General features: G+C 41.5%; 1 protein-coding gene across 6 annotated transcripts in view; it reads left to right on the top strand.

Annotated features, from left to right (window-relative positions):
* The window catches only part of LOC116064851 (partitioning defective 3 homolog), a 379,664-nt gene extending 357,883 nt beyond the window's left edge, over positions 1–21,781 (top strand). For 5 of the 6 annotated variants that reach the window (XM_035998104.1, XM_031320165.2, XM_035998106.1 and 2 more), the window contains 3 exons: positions 1,545–1,665; positions 12,038–12,165; positions 17,639–21,781. In XM_035998104.1, coding sequence (XP_035853997.1) covers positions 1,545–1,665; positions 12,038–12,165; positions 17,639–18,068 — 679 coding nt within the window. In that variant the 3' untranslated portion in view covers positions 18,069–21,781. The remainder of the gene's footprint in view (positions 1–1,544; positions 1,666–12,037; positions 12,166–17,638) is intronic. The other variant, XM_035998105.1, reaches the window with a different exon arrangement.
* Positions 21,782–23,520: the final 1,739 nt, after the last annotated feature.

Here is a 23,520-nt window from a genome sequence, read left to right as displayed (position 1 = left end):
GTCTTTGAGGAAATCTGAAAACCTGCATGTTGAGTGGGGTTTTGAAAATAAACTCAATGTGCATATGGAGCACGTAGCATTGGCAGTCATACAGAAACAGCTGATAATGGTTTCACATAACTCTTGTGTGCTACCTTTGTAGTTAAAAGTTATAAAAAACGTGTATGATAAAAGAGCAGAAGTAGACCGAATCCCATTCTTTATTAGCCTAGCTCTGTTGTTTTATACTACAATTAAGACTTTTATTTTCTTTAACATTGCTTATGCTATTTAAGCAACGTCTTGCCAATATTAAGGGAACATTGATTTTGTAATGAACAGTATTGGAAGGACTTCACCATCACCCCACAACCTAGAAGCGTATGCCACCTCACACCTCAATGAGCCAACTAATTGCCCACATCCACATAAAAGGCTTAATGTATGCTCCCTGCTCTCCCACTTACATAAAGCTATAAAAATCAAATGGACTATAACTAATACAATTGATTTTGATCAGGCGGTACGAATAACATGATATTGTGTCTCACCAAGTGCTACTCAGGGGCATGCACCAAATCTGTTCGTCCTTTATGAGCTGCTATTTGTTGTGCTTTTAATGATGCTTGATTGGCAGCATGTCCTAGTACCCATTATCATCAGAAGGATGTGCTCATTCTAATCTGCAATTATCACCATAATTGCGCCCAGAATCCTCTGGGCCCAAATAAGCAATCACTTCCACCGCTGGCGTGCCACCTGTAAAAGGTCCTCAGGAGGACACAGAAGGACAGGGTAACAGGTCCTGGCAGACTTCGTTTCTTTCCTTTCTCTCACATGCTCTTGATTAACCTTTTTCTTTTTCACTCAGCACCATCCCCGAAAACACCCCTCCTACCTTTATCTCCCTTTCCTTCACTCACCCTATCCATTGCCTCCCAGCACAAATTCCTAACCTTTGGGCACTTTCATCCTTGTGGTATGCATAAGTACAAGCCTATTATCAAGCCGGTTGTCTCACCATAATTATGCATTTTGTCATGTGCTGCCTCTGTAGCTGGTGATAAAAGGAGAGCCTGATTAAGCTGAGGGAAGGCTATTGATTCCTATTGACAGGCCCCTCAAAGCCCTTTAATGAAGGGGATGTAAATGAGGGTTTTCCACAGTGTTTAATGACGGTGCACCATAAAAGGCCAACATTCTTCTGCAGTCTAAAAGGGACATGCATCACTCACAATGGTACATGAGGGACACTTTCAGTTATAGGGATGTTCAGGAGAAGAAGAAAAAAAGAACATTGAGATGTCAGACAGGGATGCAAAAGGGAATCATAACTGTCAGATCAAGGTATCCTCAACACAATTTAGAGAGGTGTTAGGGTGGGTAAGTGAATTATTCAGATATGAAAAAGCATCAGTTACAACAGAGTAATGTGGCAGGTGTTATTTATGAGTGAGGGCTAGCTGAAAAAGTACCTCCAGATAACTGCTAAAAGAAAAAGATCTATGAAAAGAAATGGAGTCCCACTATCTTACATCCCCTCTCTCTCTCTCTCTCTCTCTGAGCAGTCAGATGGCTGCCAGTAACCACGACCGGATACAAAGGCTGAGGAATGAGTTCCAGCAGGCCAGGCACGAGGATGACGTTGATGACCGTAGGCACACCTACAGCTTCAACCAGTCCTGGGTGAGTGTTCGATAGGCACTGCGCTCCATCAGAGTGGCGCTGAGCTGCACAGACCCTGATACCCATACTCTAAAATACCCTAAACTCAGACCTCTTAAGAGTGATTCCCCATGATGCACCACTGGACTCAGATTATCTCCAAAGCCACCAACTGCTTAATGGATTTCTCACACTCAAATAGTTTTATTCCTGAATCTTATTTATTTGAGTATCTACTTGTGACATGACCTTACTTTGATCAGAGTTGTGCACTACTCTGTAACACAGATAATAATTACATCGGGTTTTTAGCAACACACACAAACAAATCAAGATTTTAGTATTTCATTGTTGCTACAAATGAAAAATACATTTAGTTTTTGGTATTCTCTTGATAGTTATAGCTATTACCCAGTTCATTTCATCACATATACAGTATATACGAATATTAAAGTATACATTTTATTCTTTTAAACTGATGTTAGTGATGCAAGGTGAAAAAAACAACCCTGAGCATAAATGTGAATTTTTTTCTGCGATCATTCCTAGGAAAAGACATTTTGTTATATATAGCTGCAGACTGCAATTAGGTAGAGTCATAAATGCCTGCATCCAGGGATTAACAATCATAACAATCTTACTTGTGAAATGAATGATAATTGATGTAACACACTATGAAGCCCTGGCACAACATTAACTTCCAATGGTTCCATGAAGTGCCTCAATCGTCTGACACTGTCATCCTTTTGGACCGTCAGTGTTGTACGACTGCCAAACTATCTGACTCATGTCGCTAAAACTTTCGGCTTCAGTCCCAACTTCTGCCGAATTTCTTTGACTAATTTCTAAGTCCCGGGTCCAACCTTTGACCTGAAACTAATTGCTAATTACTCACATCTGACTGTGCCTTTTCTGTCTTGGAAATATGACACACTTATGGCAGGAAGGAGGAGGGGAACTAGGGGAACATTCGATGGCAAGTGACTATTCAGGACTTTAAGGCAAAGTAAGGGGAGAGAAATTGAAGACAGACAGGCACACTGTTCATTTCCATTACACTTGATTAAAGGGATTTTTCAATTAAGAGTTTTTAAATTAGAATTTGAGAGTTGTTTTAAGCCGTTCCCCTCTTCCATGATTGATCTGTACCAACAATGGGATTTACTCCTCATAATTGGAAAAATGTAATCAAGTTAATTTCTTTGTTAATTCATTCAGACCGGATCTCATATTCCTTCCTGCTGTGCAAACGCCTAGACTTTAAGTAACGAAACACTTTCATCTTTCCACATACTCTATTATATTACTGATGATCTTAACAAGCGGTGCTACTACTTAACTCAAACTTCTTACTTTAGGAGTGATACAATTCATTGTTTGACACTTTGTTTAAGGTCATACATCCTCTTATTTTTTTTAACTATGACCAAACAATAATCACCCAAACCCATATAATCAAGCAGGAAGAAGTTAGAGGTCAAATATTTCTGCGGTTTAATGGCTTGAGACAGACATAGCTTATTTTGTCCTGTGACTTTCCTGACCTGGTTCTAGAGGAAAGATGGCTAATTGTTACACCAAGCAGAGCTATTTTCTAAATTATGGGTCAGAAGTTCAGACCTTGAAAGTTAAAATATTTGGCATCCAATTATTAGTGTCAGTTTGTCAATGAAATTGGTTTGGAGTGGAGGTCTGACATGATAGGGATCCTTTGCTGTTCTTCCCATTGTCTGAATGAGTTTGGGTTAGAACAGCACACTTCATTCCATGTTTTTATACAGAGAAAGGCAGACTTCATTTGCTATTGATTTCCTTTAGTGTTAGTCCTACTGATGGTTGAAAATCACTGAAAGCGGACATCTCTTGCCACTGTTTTCTTAATCTCTCCCTCTTTCCATTCTCGTTCACAAAGTGAGATGTTAACTGTTTGTTCAGCACTAAGCAGTCTCCGTCTGTCTCTCTGAGCGTCTGAGCTCCTAATTGCCTGCGATTGTTGACATTGTTGAGCATACCCCCAATGCTCCACTGGTAATAAGATATAGGGCCAGCCCCGGTGTATTGAAGTAAGAATTTTATTAGTCCTCTTTCATGTTATTTTAGTCCTGCGAACAAGGATTCACAATAGCAGTCAGAGCTTGTTAGAAAAGATGCAGGCGTGCGCATGCTATGTGTTGACACCGGTTAGAGGAACTCGAGGGAAATCCTGTCTTAGTGTCATTTCTATTCGAGGCAAATGGGCCAACATTTTGATATAAAACCAGGGGAAACTGTGGAAAGAATGGCAAGGAAGAAAGGTTAAAAATGTGAGGTGACACATTTGGCCATTGGATTTGTTGGTGAAAAGAAGAAAAATAAAGAAAAAAGCCTCCAGAAATGTACAGCCAGTGTTAAAAATACACAAGAGAAATACACTTTTATTCTTAAAACAACCTGTGTTCTGTTCTGACCTATCGAGCATACTTTTTTTTTTTTTTTAACAGAAATTGATACCTCTTTGTTTTTTTACAATGGATTTGGTTTTGAGTCATTGCTGAAATTTGTTCGCAGTGATGAAAACTAAACATCTGTGACCTCCACTCAAAACATTCAGTGAATGTAACCATGAAAAAGCAAGATGCTCGAGAAGGCAGTCAAATGTCTACCACTTCAAAGTCTTCAAAACTGCACTTTGATGCACGTTGTCCCTGATTACACAAGCTGACATAGGACTGTAATGGCTTCCACACAGATCTACAAGCCAGGACAGGAGCAGCTGCTGACATCTCAAGACATGGCTCGGTTGAAATATTTATAAATGTATGCAGCACCAGCTCAGATTTGCTGTTCAGAAAACAATCTCACCCTAATTTAGTAGCTGGAGTTTTTCGGTCACATTGATCTTCATCAGCAGATGGTGGCTGCCCAGTTGCCATGGAAGTTGAAATGTAATTTCAGTGATCGAAAGCTACATGACAGCTACGTATAGGTGAGACTGTTTTGTCAAGAGCTGTTTTCAGGCTTCAAGAATTAACTTTGAAATTCAACTAAAGCTAGTACGGACTGTATGGACTGTACAGATTAAGCCAGATTTTAGAGCCAATTTGGTCGCCACGACTTATATTAGAATAGGGCAAAATGTCTGCCGAATAAATTGTGATTTGATGTGCAGAGGGGTCTCGACGCCTGGTTAATTAGCGAAACCACAACCTGGCTCTCAGACAATCTGTTGGATTTCTGGCATGTCAGACATTTTGGTCGGCCTTAGATTTACCAGTTAAATGGGCCAATCCATTATAAATTGTAGTGTTTTACATGGTGTGGCTAAAACTGTAGTCTTAAGACTGCTGTGAAATAAAACTTGACAGTCAGACCACAGTGTCTGCATCTTGCGGACACCTCAGGCTCAATATTTTTCTTGTTTTCTTCTTTCTTTCCGTTCACAGTAAAATTGGACAAATTAACCCTGGCGATCTCTCTTTATGCCAACATTTGTTACGACGCAGTCTTGTTTGAATAAACTTTATGTGTCACTGGATAAAGCCAACTGTGGGTTCTGTGCTTACGTTCAGAGTGTCATTGCTGGTCAATTGATCCATACAGTGTGAGCATAAAAGTCACGTTCTGGCTGTGCAGAAAGGCCTATGAAATATGTAGTGTGAGTTAACATAACACACAAAATGAATAACATACAAGGGCACTCAAAGAGCGCAGACCTCCGCCAAGGCCAAAAGCCCTATCTCACATTAACGGAAGTGAAAAATAATGTGTCTATCCGCTCCGTGATACGGATCTGCTCCAAAATGTAATAAGTTCTTTATTGGCCCATACCACACCCTACCACTAAAGTTCATGTACAACAGTACATACAAACAGACAAACAACCCAAACCTAAAACACTACCTCGTTGGTGGAGCTAAAAACGTCTGCCCAGCTTAAAGTCATATTTTTTTATTAATATGGTCGCTCCATAGTTCCCACTATACTCTTCTACTGATTCCAAACAAACTGCTGTTACATATACGCTTAAAATGTTTCACTTTTGGGGGGGTACAAGAAAATTATCATGAGAATAAGTGCTGGAAGTAACGTTACAGTAATGTATTCTGTTTTGCTGTAACGCAGTAATATAACGCATTTCCAATAACATTTTGGTAATATTATACCCATTACAATCTCAGTAACGCGAGTTACAATGCATTTTAACCCGAAATTTGTTTTCTTAAGCATTCACCAACACTGCGAAACATTTCGGCACAGAAAAAAAAGTCTCTGAGTGTTATTTCCTGTTGCTGGACTCGATGGTTGAGATGACTCCAGAGACTGATTCTACATTTGCGAGATGGACATTAGGAGTATGTACGCTGCGTTAAAGCGAGCTGTTGCTCTGTCACTGTTCCCGTGGTCAGAGCCAGAACCAGAGACGGTACGGACAACATCTGTGTCCCAACAGGTGACGGTACGTCAGCGTGGACAGCATCATTACATTTTATCAGCCGTGGAAAGTAACTATACCATACTTTAATACAATTGAAAGGTACTTTTAATTGAGTATTTCTATTTTCTCCTACTTTATACTTCTACTTCACAACAATTCAGAGTCAAGTATTGTACGTTTTACTTCACTATTTGTTTGATAGCTTTAGTTACTTTGCAGATTCAGATTAATAATACAGCATATTATAAATAAATTACGATGTAGGCCTATTAAAGTAGATAAAGATAAGACTTTGTTGATCCCGTGGTGAAATTCACAAGCTAGCCTACCTGCCAAGTTATACTTCCATGGTTATTTTAGTAACTCAAAAGTAACGCAAAAGTAGTGTAAAGCATTACAATTTAGAGACAGTAATATTGTAATGTAACTAATTACTCTCAAGTGACAGTAACTGGTAATCTATAATGTCTTACATTTGGGAAATAACTTGCCCAACACAGATGATGAGGACCAGGTACAGAGGAGGCATATGAAGCAGCTTGAGGTGTGAGGCTCCCTCCCTTTGAGTTTGACCCCTGGCTTGTCTCTGGGGTGTTGGATACTGAGCTCAGCTATGTCTGCTGTGTGCGCCTGTAATGACAATGCTGAGGTCAGTCCTCCAACCCCCGCCTTCTCCTTAATAGAATAATGACCAGGCCCTGTCTATCATGTAGCCCCCAAGCCGGCACACACAATTAGAGTTGGCATGTTTTCTCTCCGTCCTTCCCTGCTGCTCTGTGAGAGGGGATTTCCATTGATGTTCATCATAAAGAGCTATGCACTTTCCAAAGAGTTGGCTTTTTCTCTATCGTTCTGTCTGCGGCAATAAAATCAATTTGTGCTGTTGGGTTGGAACGCCAATGAGCATGACCACACAGAAGAGCGTGAGCGCCATGCTGGTACCTTTGATCAAACACACCAACAGCAGCCTGGAAAGCCCTTATTTATGTGAATTCTTTTCATTTTTAGTATCGCTCCATCTACTACTGCTACCAGGATACATGTGTCTACAAGCATTTGTTTTGTTTATGCAATCTTGGGTTACTCTGAATATGGGGCTTTCATGTTTCTGTGTGTTTGATTGTGTACAGCTAACCCTTTCCTATGTGATCATGTGACGAATAAGCCATTTTTAGCCGCAGTCACTTGACTTCCCAGGAGCTAAGGGTTAGAGAACATAGCTCTGTGCCATGGCAGTGTGTGAGCCTTTGGCTGTAACCAGTCTGTAATCAGTCACACAATACATGTGTATTGCCAAGCAGAGCTGTATGTAAGAGTAAGTCATTTTGTCTATAATTGCATGTACTTTCAAGTGAATGATTGAAACAAGAATACTCATTCTCACACATATTGTTGCATAGTAATCGTCTTTGTTTAAAGGCAAGCCAGTTGACTCTGCTAGCTATTTTTCACAGTTTAACAGACCTCAGAAGACCACAGAAGAGGACCATAACATACTGTAAAAAGCAGCAAGGAAATCATTTAGCCACTCTTGATTGGATCTGTGAGGCTTATTTATAGTGCTGAGAGGATTCTCTTTTTGTAAGATGCATCTTGGACACGTAGATTCATTCATGTCATTGGCCTCTTGCACTATCTCAATCACCAAAAATAACATGACTGTATTTTTGAACCACAGCTGGTTATGTCGATTATCATGATTTTGATCAAGCTTTTGTCAAGCGTTTTCCCAGTTTGCTCGCTAACGCTCACTGTCAAGCCTGCACGGGTGAATAATGGATATTGCTATTCAATGTTGTGCATGTAGCAAGCATGGTTTACTGATCTCGTGATTCATGATCTTGCTAGCACATTTGATCTAACATATCACAATCATAAAATTATTTAGCTTGTTGGGAGGGTGAAATGGATTTTTTCATGGCGAATGCAATATTGTTGCATTGTTCAAGACACGTCTGCACACAGAGGCATGTGTGTGTGCATATGTACAGTATGCATGCCTACACACAATATACTTAGATACCATACTGTGTGTGTGTGTGTGTGTGTGTGTGTGTGTGTGTGTGTGTGTGTTCACAGATAAGATTGTAAACAGAGGGAGGAGAGGAGAACAAAGCAATTACACTTCTCTTATGTAGACATAATAATACATTTAAGCACTATTACCCCACACATTCATCCACACAGATATCTTCACAATAAAAGATAAGACTCTAACATTTTGTTCTGCCATTTGTGCATGCTGTGGAGTGCTTAAGTGATATGGAGATAACCAACTCAACCATTCACCATGGTTTCCTGGGCTAGGGACTGGGAAATAGCAGACCACACTGCTCGCTCTCAGATGGATACTACGCCCGGAGCTACACACCCCGGCGACCACAAATGAACTGGGCTAGCTTATAATAAATTGGCGGAATTGGGTCGAGGACTTTAAGAGAGAATCATTATCCAACTGCGCGTCAGGATGTGGTGTTTCACTACCATTTTCTCACTTTCTTGTTCTGTCTGCCCATTAGCAACTTAAATGTCTTCCATATGTCTGTTTGTGTACAGCACGGCTGCTCTCTTAAAACTGTTCCCTATGTGGTGGGCTACAGCATCATGAGGAGTTTGGGCGGTAAAGCCATATGTTAGTGCCGCTGACCCATCACAGCAACCTGCTTTGATATCTGAATGGTCCGTGACTAGCTCTTAACCAGGAAATATTACACCTTGGAACTTTAAAAGCTCAACGCCTTCCCAGCTGCTTTCCTGGTCCCGGATTTTTGATAGCTGCAAATAATTTTCATAATTGTGTTCCCCCGCCTCACCGTCTGTGAACATTCTTATGTTTGAACACGTGGAGATTTCTTTTTCTTTTTTTCCTCCCTGCCTTGTCTGTGAAACCACCAAGAAAACAAGGGAGAGATAGAAGTGTGCCGTATTGACATCATTTTTCACATTATTGGATAAAAACAAACACGGACGTCTCTTTGATTCGATTTCAACAAATGTCATGTTTTATATGGCATTGTATTCCAGGCCTAACATGGAATAATCTGATTCTCTTTCCCTGGATAATGCCATTACACTGACAGATTTTCTCTCCTGGCTATTTCTCATGCATTTCTCTTGGCCTGGCGTCATTCACCTCAACTCTTCCGTTTTTAAACCGAAGCGGCAAGCACCTCCGGATTCCTCACCACTTCCTTTCAAATCACATAAAAAACTTTCAGTGTGCGTGACTAATTATTTTCTCACCACCGCAGTAAAATAATTTCTCCTTTTCCCTTACTGTTCATCCGATATTCGTTTATGTGCTCTAGACTTTTTTGAGCAGTGGGGAATGTGTTGTTGCAGCGAAACCCGAAACATATGAGTCCAATTCACTTCACCCATGTGGAATACTATTACTTTTTAGGACGGGGAGAGATTGAGAAATTACTTGTTATTAGCGCTGAGTGAAATGTAATTGCACTGTTATTGCAGCTGTCCAGGTGCGGAAGAAAGCAGCCATTTCAAGAACGCAAGATGTTTTCACGAAGACATTCTGGCTGACAGGCCTTTCCATCCGTCAACACACCTTTACAATGTCAATCCATTCTGTCATGTACTATTACCACTTTTCTACCACTCGCCCACAAACACATACATTTTCCACATTTAAAAAAATCTCTTCCCAAGCTACCAAACACAGATTCTTTGGCTGCTCTGTTCAGTTTAAAAACTCAGCTGGCCAGTAAAACCTGCCTACCACATTACCCACCTGCCTACCACATTACCATCCCGAGCCTTATGAAAACTGACACTTGGTCAAGCCACGCTTGCTACACCTCTTCAGCACGCCTCTGTTTAATTGGCTTGTCGTGTTCTTTCATCAGCCAGCTCGTTAGTGATGTGCTAGTGTTGAGGGAGATGCTATCTCCATGTCAACCCCGCCAGTGATCAGACAACAAACACATGCGCGCTGGTGCAGGTTAGTGGTGTGTAGTCAAGTCACATGCAAATCTGTGAGATGAAGCAGTGGCTGGTGATACTCATCTATATTTTCATGCCTTCAGCATACTAGTTTACTTTGTTCAGAAATACACAGCATACGTTTAGCAAAATATGTATTATGTTACATTTTATAAAATGTAAAAAGCCCTCTGATTCACACAAACAGAGAGCATGGGCAGTGGATTTTAAAATCTGAGGGAAAAGGGCCAGCAGTGTTGTGAACAGTTTATAAATTGATTGTGAAGAACAGTAATGAGGAATGCAACTCCTACAAAGGAACAAGTACTTAGCTCTAAAGTCGCTGATATATAAATGAAATCTGAACAAGTCAGAGATAATGACATTAAAGACATTAAACTCGCCTGGCATCGCCTGGCGCCTGGCAACTCATTCGCAAATGTTAGTAAATACTGTATTAGTCTGGAAGCTCTCAGTTCATTTTAAATTTCCAGGAGGCATTAAACAGTGCAGGCCAAAAGGCCTCTGGACGCAATTAGATAGACCTACAACCAATCAGAGTTGTTGGGGCAGTGCTTGATCCGTTTTAAAGCAGGAAAAAAAGGGTTGGCCGGGTCACAAACTTTCTCAAATTACAGCTAAACAGTACACTAAAACGTGTTTGTGAACAGAATCTGGATTCATATTTGATCAGTACTGCCTAGTTTGACATTTTAATCTGAGTTTTATTAGCCTGATAAGTTGCACTGACAGAATGCCAGTAACGTCCAGTAACTACGTTCAGTAAATACATTCAAGCATGACGCTCCTCTGTCAGTTATGGCCTTAAACCCGCTCCGTATGAGATAAACGGTTGTGATTGGCCCATCCCGGTTCTGGACGGCTGGAAATCTGTATGAACGGGAGGGGGGCCAGACGTATCTGCCAGAGCAAATGAAACATGAGCTTGGCAGATTCGTGTGGTTCCCAGGCTAACATCGAACCAGTTTAAAAAAAAAATAATGCATCTTAAGGGTTTTTTTTCAGCCATTTTGAATTATTATAAAGTATTTCTGATATGATAAGTACACCTGAGAAATGGATTATCCTGCAAAAAAGGTCTACCCACCCAACAAATACAACCAGTGTTTTTGGACATTAATAAAAAACATTTATTTATTCCAAGAATAAGATGATTTTGATGAGTCTTTTTGACACCATCATGACATTCTCTAACACTAGTAGTTCTACACTAGTAGTGGCTGTTTGATGGGTGATTTGCCAATGTGCCAATAGTCCCTTTCAGCTGTAAAGGCATTGGGAGATGTGTTGAACTGATTTTAACTCATCAGGAATTTATTCTGACCGTGGTAGCAAAAGCCACGTGGCATGGGAGACTGCAGGTTGAACTGGGCTAACAAAACACTTTTAAGCTGTAAAGTGACTTAAAACTCGCTAGCCAAGCAGCATTAAGGCTACATTACAGTATTATAATATAACAGACTCACGACTCACTCTGTGATACCGGTACAATTCAAAGAAAACATCTACTGTTTTGAACATGAAAATGTCAAGACATTTTTCCTTTTTCCAGAAAGAAATATCCTCATTTTCTGGCAAATATGGTTATTTTAAACCTTTTGTATATTGCTGTCACTGCATCGCTTCGATCTGCATTAAGAATGTTAGTACAAACGGTTCTTTCCGGTAGGATTTGTAATTGATAGAAAGATTGTATTTTGGTGAATTATGCCTTTTAAAAAAGTATCAGGGGACCTTTCATCTACTGGCACAGGTGCATTTGTCAGTGCCATTGTCATCATGGAATCACACCTACTAACTACCTGTTCCCTGAGCGTAGCCCAAAACACAGGAGGTATCACACTGACAAAGCACCTGCTGTGCTGAGGGAACTATATTCCATTATCTAAGTGTGTGTGTTATTCTATTTCCAGATTTCTGTCCAAATATAGAAATGTCAACCATATTGGCTTCATTTGATTCTATGTTACTGTCATAACTGTGCGTATCTTGACTTGTGTCATTTGGTGGATGTTACAGGTAAGCAATGGGACGGAGACGCTGAGCGGACGCCATTCAGTAACAGTCGAGACTCAGGTCCAGAAACAGCAGCAAGAGGATCGAGATGGTTTCCAACAAGCACAGAGACAGTACAACTCCCTGCCACGGTGAGACCGCCTCCCCTCTCTATTTGCCCTTTCTCGACCTCTTCATTCGGCTTTTTCCGATTTCCATCAATTTCTTTTCCTCATATTTGTGCCTTTACCCTTTTTTCTCCACACTTTCTTTAATGTATCCCTTTGGTTACAAAGTCAATCACCACAAAGCCACTTTTAACTCATCTCCAGACATTCAAATGATTCTTAGCAAAACTCTTTGAATGAAATCATTTAATGTGATCACTTGGAATTATTCGACTGATATGCACTATCATTAAGTCAATGGTGACCCTGAAGAAGTGATGACTTTGTCGCAGACATCAACCCCCCCCCCCTTCTCCAACACTTCCAGTATGATGAATAACAGCTCCGATATAATTTTTTCATTTTCTCTTGGCAATCTTTTACACAGCTTGAGTTCAGAGCTACAACCGTTGCTCTTCATCTTCTCCATCTTCATGTTTCGATACTTTTGCATATTTTTCAAAGAGATGCCAATAAAGCTTACCATATCTTCCATCTCGAGGTGTTGGGGTTGGGGGAGACTTTAGTATCAGTATTTGCATTTCCTGCCTTCACTCTCTATGTGTGTATCTGTGCCTTTACCAATCCTCTGAAGCTCTCTAATCACACTTTAGTAAATTTAAATTGCAAAGCTAACCATTGCTGGTGGAACATTTTCACATTGTAAAGGTCTTACAGAGAGAAAATCTCCAAAGACACAAATTCTATACTTTGTCTGACTGACACAGGGATTTAAAGTTACTAATGAAACAAAGATAATTTCCTCTCCCTGTTATATATTTCCTAATGGGAAACAATCCAATGTGAGCTTTATTGTATTGTGAAATGTACAGTATGTTCTAAAATGTTATGAAGTCTTATTTATTTAAGTTTTGCTGCTTTGCCAGGTTAAACAAAGCCATAACACTTAAAGTGTGTGTATATATATATGTGTGTGTGTGTGTGTGTGTGTCTGTCTGTGTGTGCGTGTGTCTGTGTGTGTGTGTGTGTGTGTGGTCTTTTAATTGTCTTGGCCAGAGTAACTCTGCTCTCCTGTGATTTTAATCTCTCCCTGCACAAACAGCAATCATTTCTTCATCGCCATCCTCTTTTGCTCTGCTGTCTCTGAACAGTCACAATCGGGTCGATTAAAACATGTTCCTGTCTATGGCTATGGATTTTTGGTCCACATAGACGCATAATCAATGCGGCCTGTATAAGCCAGACCAATCTGTGCATTCACTTCATAGGTGTTATCTGCTGGCATCTCATGTGATGTGACAGTTGCCTCCAGCCCTCCCTTCTCACTGAGTTCCTTCTCCTGGGAAAGTTGGTCTGACCAGCCAAAAAGCCAGGCGAGGATGGCCTTTGATATGCATTCCTCTCATAATCACATACCGTCTTCTAGCAAAGAGTCGCATGAGCTCAGGCTTGACGTTTGACCCCGACTAAGGCTTTTCAGAGCTTGTGTCTCGGCACGGCGCCTCATTAAAGAGCTGAAGTCTTACATCCCCAGATTAATAACCACTATTCCCTCGAACTCCAATCACCTCTCTTTTGGAACCGCTTCATCCTGTCCTTCTCTTCCAAAACAGGAAGCATGAGCAGTCAGCCGTTCAGCCGAAAGGGGACATTCCCTCACAAAAAAAAAAAGAAAAAAACCTCCTTCCCAAAGAGCTTCCAGAAGAGGCTATAGTAGCTGGTTATCTGATGACGGCCAGGCTTAGCTGGCTGTCTGGGATGTGAGGATTGGAAGGGCCCTAATGAAGGCTTGTTGTCGGAGCAGGATTAGCGGTGACAGGCAGTGGAGGGCGAGAGGGGCCAGGAGAGGAACGAGTGTGTTAGTACGAAAGAGAGACCACTGATTAGCCTGAAAGTAGTTTTGTTTTGCCAGACCTTCCTCCACAACACTGCAGAGCTGCGGAGGGTGGTCTGGCTAGTCCACACAGCATTCCGGGTCGGAAAAAAGGACATACGGCGAAATTTTCGGTGGCAATGGGGCAATCCCGGAAGTGGCACGTCATGGATATAGACTAGCCTGAAAGAGACGCGCTCACACACAAAACTACACACAAACACACACATGAATGTGGTCAAGAGAAAGTTCCTAAATGTGGCCTGAGTGAACTGCCAGTAGCTCTTTTATCTATCATTTCAGCTCTTGCAGCCAAAACAACATTGTTCCACGCTATAAAGAAAACATTATTACAGGTTTATAGACAATTTATATGTACAATATAGCAACGATTGTTCCACTGTCCATTGCATGCATTTGGGTTTTTTTCCCTAATCATTTTGTGTCTGTGCATGTGTATGTGTGCTTTCTCCTTCTTCTCATAAACTCTGATTCTTCCCAGCTGTTTTAAAAAAACACAGCAGCCACAAATTTTTCTGCGAGCCAACTTCCTGGCTTTGTTTGTTATGTTCTGTCATTCTAAATTTACCCGATTCTTTGGCATGATGTATTTTCCCATCCCCTCCCTCTGTCGATGTAACTAATCTACTTTGTGACATATTTTGGCAAAGGAGTAGAGGTGATAAGAGAACTGACTCCCCTGACGCATCAATCACGATTACATTCCTGTGGAACAATGCCATTTCTTCTCTCTTCTCATCGCCTCCGAAGACTTCTACCTTCTTCCCTTTTCTACTTTAAAAACGTTATGGTCATTCTCGAAACACAGATCGCTGCCTCGTGCAACAGGCGCTGCTCTGTATGCCAAGCCGGGGTGTAAATGCATGGCGGCTCGCCCAGACAGCAAAACCCAGATACTGTATGGAGCATGTGGTGGGGCTCTCTCTGCAGTCTGTCCCTACATCTGCCCCTGCGCCAATTACCCTCATACTTACACATGCTCTACATGCATGCACACACAGAGCGGAACAACAGAATGTGTTTGTGTGGCACATGTATAGGACATAAATGCATATACACATTTATCCTTGCATGCATAAATGTAGACTTAAGCACCAAAGCCTCAGATACGGACGTTACAGTGACATGTGCTTCCACTCTTCACCGCCCCTTAGATTTGGTGGTCCATAAAGGGCATCCATTAGGAATGCTGGAATCGTGGGATTCTCATTAGAATTACACTGTGATGGCAATAGAATAAGTATGTTCAAAGGGTTGTTGAATTAACTGGCAAGGAAGAAAATAATACAGTAATGTATATGTTTCACTATTTGCTTGAAATCCTTATGGCGGATTTATGCCTGACGCAAGTTGTTAATGGCAGTCCTGCCATAGGTATCTACGACATTTGGTTTGGTTTTGATCATAGACTGTATATAAAGATGGACGGCTTGACAACTCCCAAAAAGTGAAGCCAAAAAATCTCAGATCAGCCACTGGTGGCTGGCTGCAGTTTAGGTCATAAACCCCCGACCCCTTTATGTTAGCGGATGGGACATCGGCCAAACAAATACGTTAAAGTACACATCTTATAATTTTTTCCCAAAGATGGTTTTTGTCATTTTAGGTAGATCTCATCACACTGATGTATGTTCATTTTTTTCTGATAAGTTGGTTGTAATTAGTTATTTAATGCTATATAAATGGAGTAAAACACGATTGACAGCTGTGATTGACTGGTGATTAATCAGGTGGGTGTATGGGCGGGACTTCGATACCGCGGCTCCACTGCCCGATCACTACTGGCTCCAAAATAACAAGATGACGGCACCTGTACCCAGGATATTTTGGCTTCTCATCTGTACAGTGGAAGGCGGTAGAGATGCGTCGTCCATCTTTATATACAGTCTATGGTTTTGATTCATAGATGAGTGTCAGATTACATTTGCTGATATCACAACTGCAACGCTAGATTATAGTTGTATGTAAATGATCAGGCCATATTATGCTTGAATGCTATATTCCCAAAAGTGACTGTGTTTGCATTTATGCATGTACTTACAGGACTGGAGTTACATCCTCTTTGCCAGCATCAGGAACTTATCGGAGGAAACAGAAGCAGCCAATCACAGTTCTTGCGGTCACTAAGTAGTATCTCTGTAACCCAGTGTGTCAGCTAGGGTGTATCTTCGCTGGCTACGTGTGTAGTCTACGTAGCAACGATGTCACTCTTAATGTGGAACTATATATCAAGCTTTAGAGAATCTTTTTTACTTTTGGCTCAGTTACATGTATCAACTGTCATTTTTTTTCCCTGTCAAGCAACATTGGAGTATATACAAAATAAGAAAACAAGGTTCAAGGTGGACTTGATCTCCATTTAGGCATGGGCCGGTTACCGGTTTCAAAACCACTTACATTTTCTGTCATACCGTTCCTAAGGTATGAGCTGTTTTTCAAGCACAGAAAGTGCAGTTTAGAAATCCCTCTCCCTGCCAGTGCGCAGTGTGTTTTTACCCAGAAATTAAAAAAATAATACATTTTAAAGCTATAATTGCAATACCGTAATACTGTGAAACCGTGATCATTTTGCTGAAGGTTATCATACCATCAGAATCTCATACCGGCCCATGCCTATCTCCATTGTGAGGTTTCAGTTTTAGAAAAAAATAAATATTATGTCAGAAACACAAGTGCTTTGAACAATAGCCTGTTTTGTCTTTTGTTCCTGTCAAACTGTCTGAAATGAGACTCGGCCAGCTAAGAAATGCATTTTGGCCTAAAAGCACGCCAGGCCCCTGTTTCCCTCTGCAGGCTTGTGTGACGTGAACTCAAAAGCCTTTTAAGCGCACAGTGGGTCAGTGAGGTGTGAATGGGATTTCTCTTAGCACCCCTGACACAAAAGACACTGTCACAGGTCTTCCATAGCAACACGGCCTTAATGGATCCTAATAATGGAGGAGCAGACTCAACACCTGGCGAGACCTCGCAGTTCCCAATGAAAGCTTTACGGGACAATTTCCGTAAAAGGGAGCATATGTGGCGGAAGGCATGCTTGGGCCTTAGTTTTTCTTTGTATCAGAGATAATATTAGTGCATCTTGGGCCGTCCTGTCAAGTGTAGGGGCAGGACGAGTAGAAGGCAGATAACGCCACGAGGCCTGCCATTACTCTGTCTGTGCTGTAAGTGCACCCGTCTGTGTCTCTGAAAAAGTAGTTAAATGGAAAGGAAATGGAAGAAGCCATTTTTCTCAGTGAGGTTTTAACATTTGTGTTTGTTTACAGCGTAGAACTAATAGTGCTGTGGGCGTTTTAGGCTTCCCCCTGTCTCTTTTATGTCTCTGTCTTCATGGCACAGGATTCAGTGCATGCAAGCATGTTGCCTTCAGTGTTTCAACTCAACGCCACGACCACATCCCCCTTTTTAATCTCACAATATATGAAAATGGACACATTCCCAGCTGAAGAGCAGTTTCTTTTGAATTCCCCTTCAATAGTGCTGACCCAGGGGCCGCTACAGAAAAAAACAATCTTTTCCTCCTCTGTTCCTTTTAGATTCAAGTGATTTTTAGGGTGTCTCATTCAACAGCACGATTGACCTCTTTACCTATCTCTGTGTGTTTAGGCAACCTCGTAAGACTCCCAGCACGGTGTCCCAGGACTCACGGGACAAGGCGTACATGCCAGCAGATGGATTCCAGACGTCAAAGGAGAACCCTGGCTACTCCAGCAGCCAGGGATCACGTAACGGCTACCTTGGAACGTCCAACTTCAATGCCCGTGTCCTCTTAGAGACTCAGGAGTTGCTGAGGCAGGAGCAGAGACGCAAAGAGCAGGAGGCCAACAAGGCCAGGCCACCTCCCGCACAGGAAACCCCCAGTGGCAGCACCTACGACCACAACAGAGAGCACACACACGCCCCAGGCTCTGCCCCGCTTCAGGCCCCACCTCAGTCCAAGGGCCCCTACAGACAAGATGTACCCCCATCGCCTTCTCAGCTCGCAAAGCTCAGCAGGCTTCAGGGATCAGAGAAAGGGAGGCTGTTTTACTCCTGAGACAGTGACAAGGGATTAGAAAACTTTTGGAAGATTAGGACTGATTCTAAGGAGCATTAACATGTACAAAATACTAAGAGGGCAATGAGTCTGTGTTTTTTTTTTTAATGAAATGTTGAGATACAAAGATTTTTATAGGACTGTTGATAGAAAATGTTAATATTTAAAGAAAAAAAAGTTTTTTTTAATGATATGAACCATGATTTGAGCTGTTTTACTGTCCACAATCATGATCATCTAACTATGTGTATAAGTGCCTTCTGGTCTATTGATTGTAGACATCAGCCCAATTATAATTTTTTGGCTCATGATCTGCAGCTTTGACCCATCCATCTGAGACATTTACTAGAGCAGACATCACTGCAGAAGGCAATTGGTTTGGGCCATCACTGCATCACCACATCTACCCCCCCATAACCTCGAGCATAAGCAACCCATTCTCACTCCCACAATGTCAAAAATCGACAATTGGTCAGGTGCCTTTGGCGTTTGTTATTGATGCAAAAAGTGTCCGTATTTTGACACGCTTGGTAGGGACTCTTGGCGTCACTTTTTGGCGCTCTGGGTCGGGACTCTTGGCGTCACTTTTTGACGCCTTAGGTCGGGACCCTTTGCGTCACTATTTGACGCTCTCGGGACTCGCGTCTAGCCCTTTGGCGTCATATTGACGTACCTGGGGACTATGCGGTTTAACTGACGTGCAGCACAAGAACGGGACAGTTGGGTTTAGGAAAAGATCGTGGGTGGAGTTACAAAATGCACGTTTCAGTGACACGCGGGACATAAACAGGACTCTTGGGTAAATGTCCTGTGTTGTTTGACCCATCCACCACCCCAACTAACATCCTTACGCGTATGTTTGGTCTTTTCATACCGTTGTCGCTCTTAATACTACGTCATCTTTCAGCGCCGAGGTCAAGCTGCTTATGCTCGATGCATTCTGTTCAGATGCCAAAGGGTGATTTTTGCGTCAGTATCCGACGCTGAGAGCCACTGACCAAGCGTCTGTATTTTAGGAGTTGGGAGTGAGAACGGGATGGCACAAAACACGGCCCAGGCATGTTTTTCTACCACTCGGATACTGGCGAGGTCTCAGTCGACACCACGCTTGGGTAAATGAGGCTTATTTTTGCTGTTCGTGGGGACTTTGTCGAACACTACACGTTCTTGTGAGCGTGCAGCAACTGTGCACGTGTGTGTGTGTGAGTGCTAGCAGGAGTCGGTGTGTAGTGACAAAGTGTGGAGGTTAAGCAGCTTGTGTGAACTGTGGAGTCAGAGCTTTGGTTTTGGGCATGACCGCTCACCCCAACTCAGTTCTGGCAGGGAAATGTCCCCTTCGGTTATAGATACACACAACACTTACCCAGAGTATATCCTCCTTCCAACCCTCTCTTGTATTCAATATGATAATCCTGAATTCTCTCTGCCTCTGCTGGTAGCGTTATCCCTGTTTTTTCTCTTCACATTGTCACCCTCACCACACAGCCCTCTCGGTGGAGGAAAACAGCTTTAGATCTTCTTTATTCCTACCCTGTCCCGCCTACCCAGGGAACCCAGCAGTATAAATGGGGTCGGGCTTGAGTTATTAATTAATGTACCTCATTAAAAGGGAATGGGCCCCTTTGTGTGTGTGTGTGTGTGTGTGTGTGTGTGTGTGTGTGTGTGTGTGTGTATGTTGTCATGTATGGCGAGAAGGAAGAAACAGTGACCCTGCCAGCGTAGCTCTGGCCCCGTCCTCGCCTGCTGTAGAATGATTTGGCTGTAACCGAAGCCCGCTGGCCCCTAGGTGTCTGAGTTGTTACTCCCTGAATATTTCATCAGGGTGGTTACATGGAAAACCACATCAGTTCTGCAGTAGATGGCCTCAGTGTGGGCTCGATACAATGGAGCTGATTTTGTTTTCTTTTCATGATTATGTCCATTGGTAGAAAAACACTCTGGAGCCTTTCCGTCATTCAATCAATAATTACTGGTGCATTTTCAGTGTGTGTGAAAGTGTATATGTATGACACTGTGTGTGTGTGTGTGTGTGTGTGTGTGTGTGTGTGTGTGTGTGTGTGTTACCATCCCTTCCATCCCTGTAAGAACAAACTTTTGGTTGTCAGATTGAGGAAATGCTTTTGCAATGTGAGGCTGTTTTTCGCAAAGGTCAAAGGTGAGAATTCATTTTAGGTTGCAGTTAAAATTAGGTTTAGTTTAGGTTAAGTATTAAGATTCAAATTAGTTTATTGATTTACCCTGATTTGTTAATTCAGTCAGATTTTGAAGCCATTTTCCCTTCGTAGATTTGCATGCAACTTAAGAAACCAGGTTACGCAGCTCACTGGAGAACATGGTTACTGTAGTAACCTGGTTGTGAATCTGCATTTACATGCAGCAGGTCACTAGTCTGGTTAACATGATGTTCATGAAATCACTGGAGAAATCCAACCGTTACCTGGTTTCTTACAGTAAGTGCATGTAAACACACCGCTTTTTGGAAATAGTGCAGGAAGCTACAAACTATGCAATGCCATATTTGAAAGATTTTTTTAAATTACACATTTATGTTTCGGTCTATGTCCCATTAATAAACATACAAATGCATTTGTCTATCCAAACCGGGTATTTCCACAGCCCTTGCTTTAGGATTAAGACCAGAATCAGGATTAAGATCAAGTTCATGGTTTCTATTAGAACTATTAGGTTAGAGTAGGAGTTATTTAATTATTGCATTTGAGGTTCTATGGGCCTCACAAGGACATGAAAAAAATGTGTTCTCACAAATAAAAGGGTATGTAAAATACAGTCTAGCAATGTTCTTGTGTGTGTGTGTGTGTGTGTGTGTGTGTGTGTGTGTGTGTGTGTGTGTGTGTGTGTGTGTGTGTAGGTGGACATGTGTTTAAGCGTCTGTGAACGCTGCCAGTAACTGGATGCTCCAATATGTCTAGGAATATGTCTTGGCAGCCATGTGAACCACTTGGCTGCCGAGTGGCATAAGAGCAGAGGAGTAGGAGGGAGAGAAGATGGGAGGCCTGACCTGCAGATGATTCAGTCAATGGAGTAATCACAGCTATTCCTCTGAGTCGGCAGCACAAACAGGAGGTTACCCACAAGGCTGTGCTTCTCTGTTCTTCTCTTCATTCATCCCCTTCATCTGTCAGTTGCTTGTGGTTGTTTGGTTTTTCTGGGGCAGAATTATAATGGGTCTTGTTTGTATAGGGGTGTGTGTGAAAGGGGTCCTATTCTGACACAGAAGCTGTTTTAAATGATATTCCCATGTTTTATGTGTCTCCATCGTGAACTGGGGAGGGGTTCAAGTGCCTGCAATATCTAACGAGTTTTTTTTCTCCTCATATGCAAATTTCATAATATCCCATAATGCATGTTTATTATTTCTGTTGTGTAATTAATGTTTGTGCGCCCCCTGTGCCACGTGGATTCTTCCCATAAATCTATTGTTTCAGGGGATTTTTTTTTTTAACCCTGGGAGAAATGAGATATATATTGTTATTGTTTCATTGTGTTTTTATGACCATCCCCATTGTATTTTATTATCCACAATATGGTACTATGGTGGTAAAAAAAAAAATGACAAATATGTAAGCACAGTGCAATTTTCCTTTTTACAACAGTGTATCATTAAGACCTGTTTCTGCCATTCTCTGTACATACAATATAAACTTTTTTTCAGTGAATAAATTGAGGGTGGATTCAAATTCTTGTAACAATAATTGGAACAGTAATTTCCCTCAATTGTGTTGCTTTAACATTCACAAATGGTTTCTGTTCTTGATAACACACCAGCGATATAAGATGCATAATTAAAGGCGAGTAATGGAAGTCTTATTTATTGCTGCTGCCATACTGCAGGTTTTAAAATATGCTATTACTGATTTAAGAATTCAAAATGAAATGCAGTTTATTGAAATTTTCCCCATTATAATTATAAATGTGGCTTGTGTCTTTCTAGTTGGACTAAGAAGACCTAAACAATAAGATTTCTATTCGTCATCTGGTTGCCAGATCCTTCCCTCATGCCTTTAAGCTAGAAATTAAGTAAGTATTTATTAAAAAAAAGTTCCTCTCATAACTGGAGGAATGTTTAAACAAGTTGAACCTCTGCAATAGCTACAGCTATACATTGGCACTAGCTCAAAATGTGGCTCCCACTTTTGTTGAAGTGGCAGTGAAAAAGTATGATAAAAACACATCCTCCCTGTCTCTCCCCCTCTTTGATCTCTATTCCTTGGTAGGTCAATGTTAACGGCTGGCCGCGAGGTTTTGCCTTTGAGCTGCCTGAACTTCTAATAACATCCTGAGATGACTCCTATGGTGATAAAGACAATAGTCAAATTTATGATGTTCAACTCCAGGGGAAAGGCAGGTTTTAGAATTTAGCCCTGCATCACAGATCTCCTGCCAAATCTGTCTTCATCCTGAGGAAGGGAGAGGCCTTTGAAAGAATCAGAGTGGAAATGTAAACTAGAAAGCACACGCATCCGGGACAAAGACATAAGACATCCACTTGTCTATATATCACTTTAAATGAAGGCGAAGAGGGAGAGGAGACCAAACTGAAAAAGCATTGTCTCTGAAGTGACTATATTTGAACATCCCTGCCGAGCCACAGTCAATTTCCTTCAATATTTCCTTTGACTGAGTGTCAATCGAGCAAATGTAGAGAAATGATCCTACGTTTAGTCCAGTCGGCCTTTACGGTCAGATGTTTTTTTAGAAGGCCTGAGCAGCGTTTCAGCTTTCAATGTAACCTCACATGCAAAGGGCCTTTATTGACAGAGTTCTCATCTGGCACAGGACGAGGTGTTAGGTTTTAAAATTTTAAAAAAAGTAAGACATTTCATCAGAATTCTTAAGTTGTCAAATACGATAGCTCATTACAGAACAGTAATTAAGTGAAAAAAATTGATGAAGTAAAACTACAAATATTTAATCAAAGTAACTTTTACTTAGGGTTTAACGCAAATCACCATTTCACTTATCTTACTGACTTCATAAGGGCCAATGGTTCGAATCCTAGAATGTGAATTATTTACAAAAGCATCATAACCAATAAATAATGTAACAGCAGCAACTATTCAGTGAACTCTTACAGCTTCTCCCCCCATTAATTAGAAGGAGACACAACCGAACTTTGATGCTCACGTAGATTGGATTGCCATAAAAACACACAAGGAGGGGTTACATGCAAGCATGATACTGTAGCTGGCTTTTACTGTCTGTCAGGACCAGATATGTTGATTGACAGTGAGACAGTCCAATGGGTTCATGTGCAAGCCTCACTTAAACTGTGGACAGGATGCTGGCATTCTACTGGGACTGATATGTTTAATAGAGCTCGGAGGATATGGTCCTCTCCAGGTTTAGAAAGACCATTAAGGATTACAGATACCATATGGTATGGAGAAACGTTTTATAGACAATAAAATTCTATTGCGATTTGTGGAAATGT

The sequence above is a fragment of the Sander lucioperca genome, chromosome 23 (assembly GCF_008315115.2).
Source record: "Sander lucioperca isolate FBNREF2018 chromosome 23, SLUC_FBN_1.2, whole genome shotgun sequence".
Lineage (NCBI taxonomy): Eukaryota > Metazoa > Chordata > Actinopteri > Perciformes > Percidae > Sander > Sander lucioperca.
Note: the sequence above shows the minus strand (reverse complement) of the source record. Positions and strands in the feature narration are given on the sequence as shown.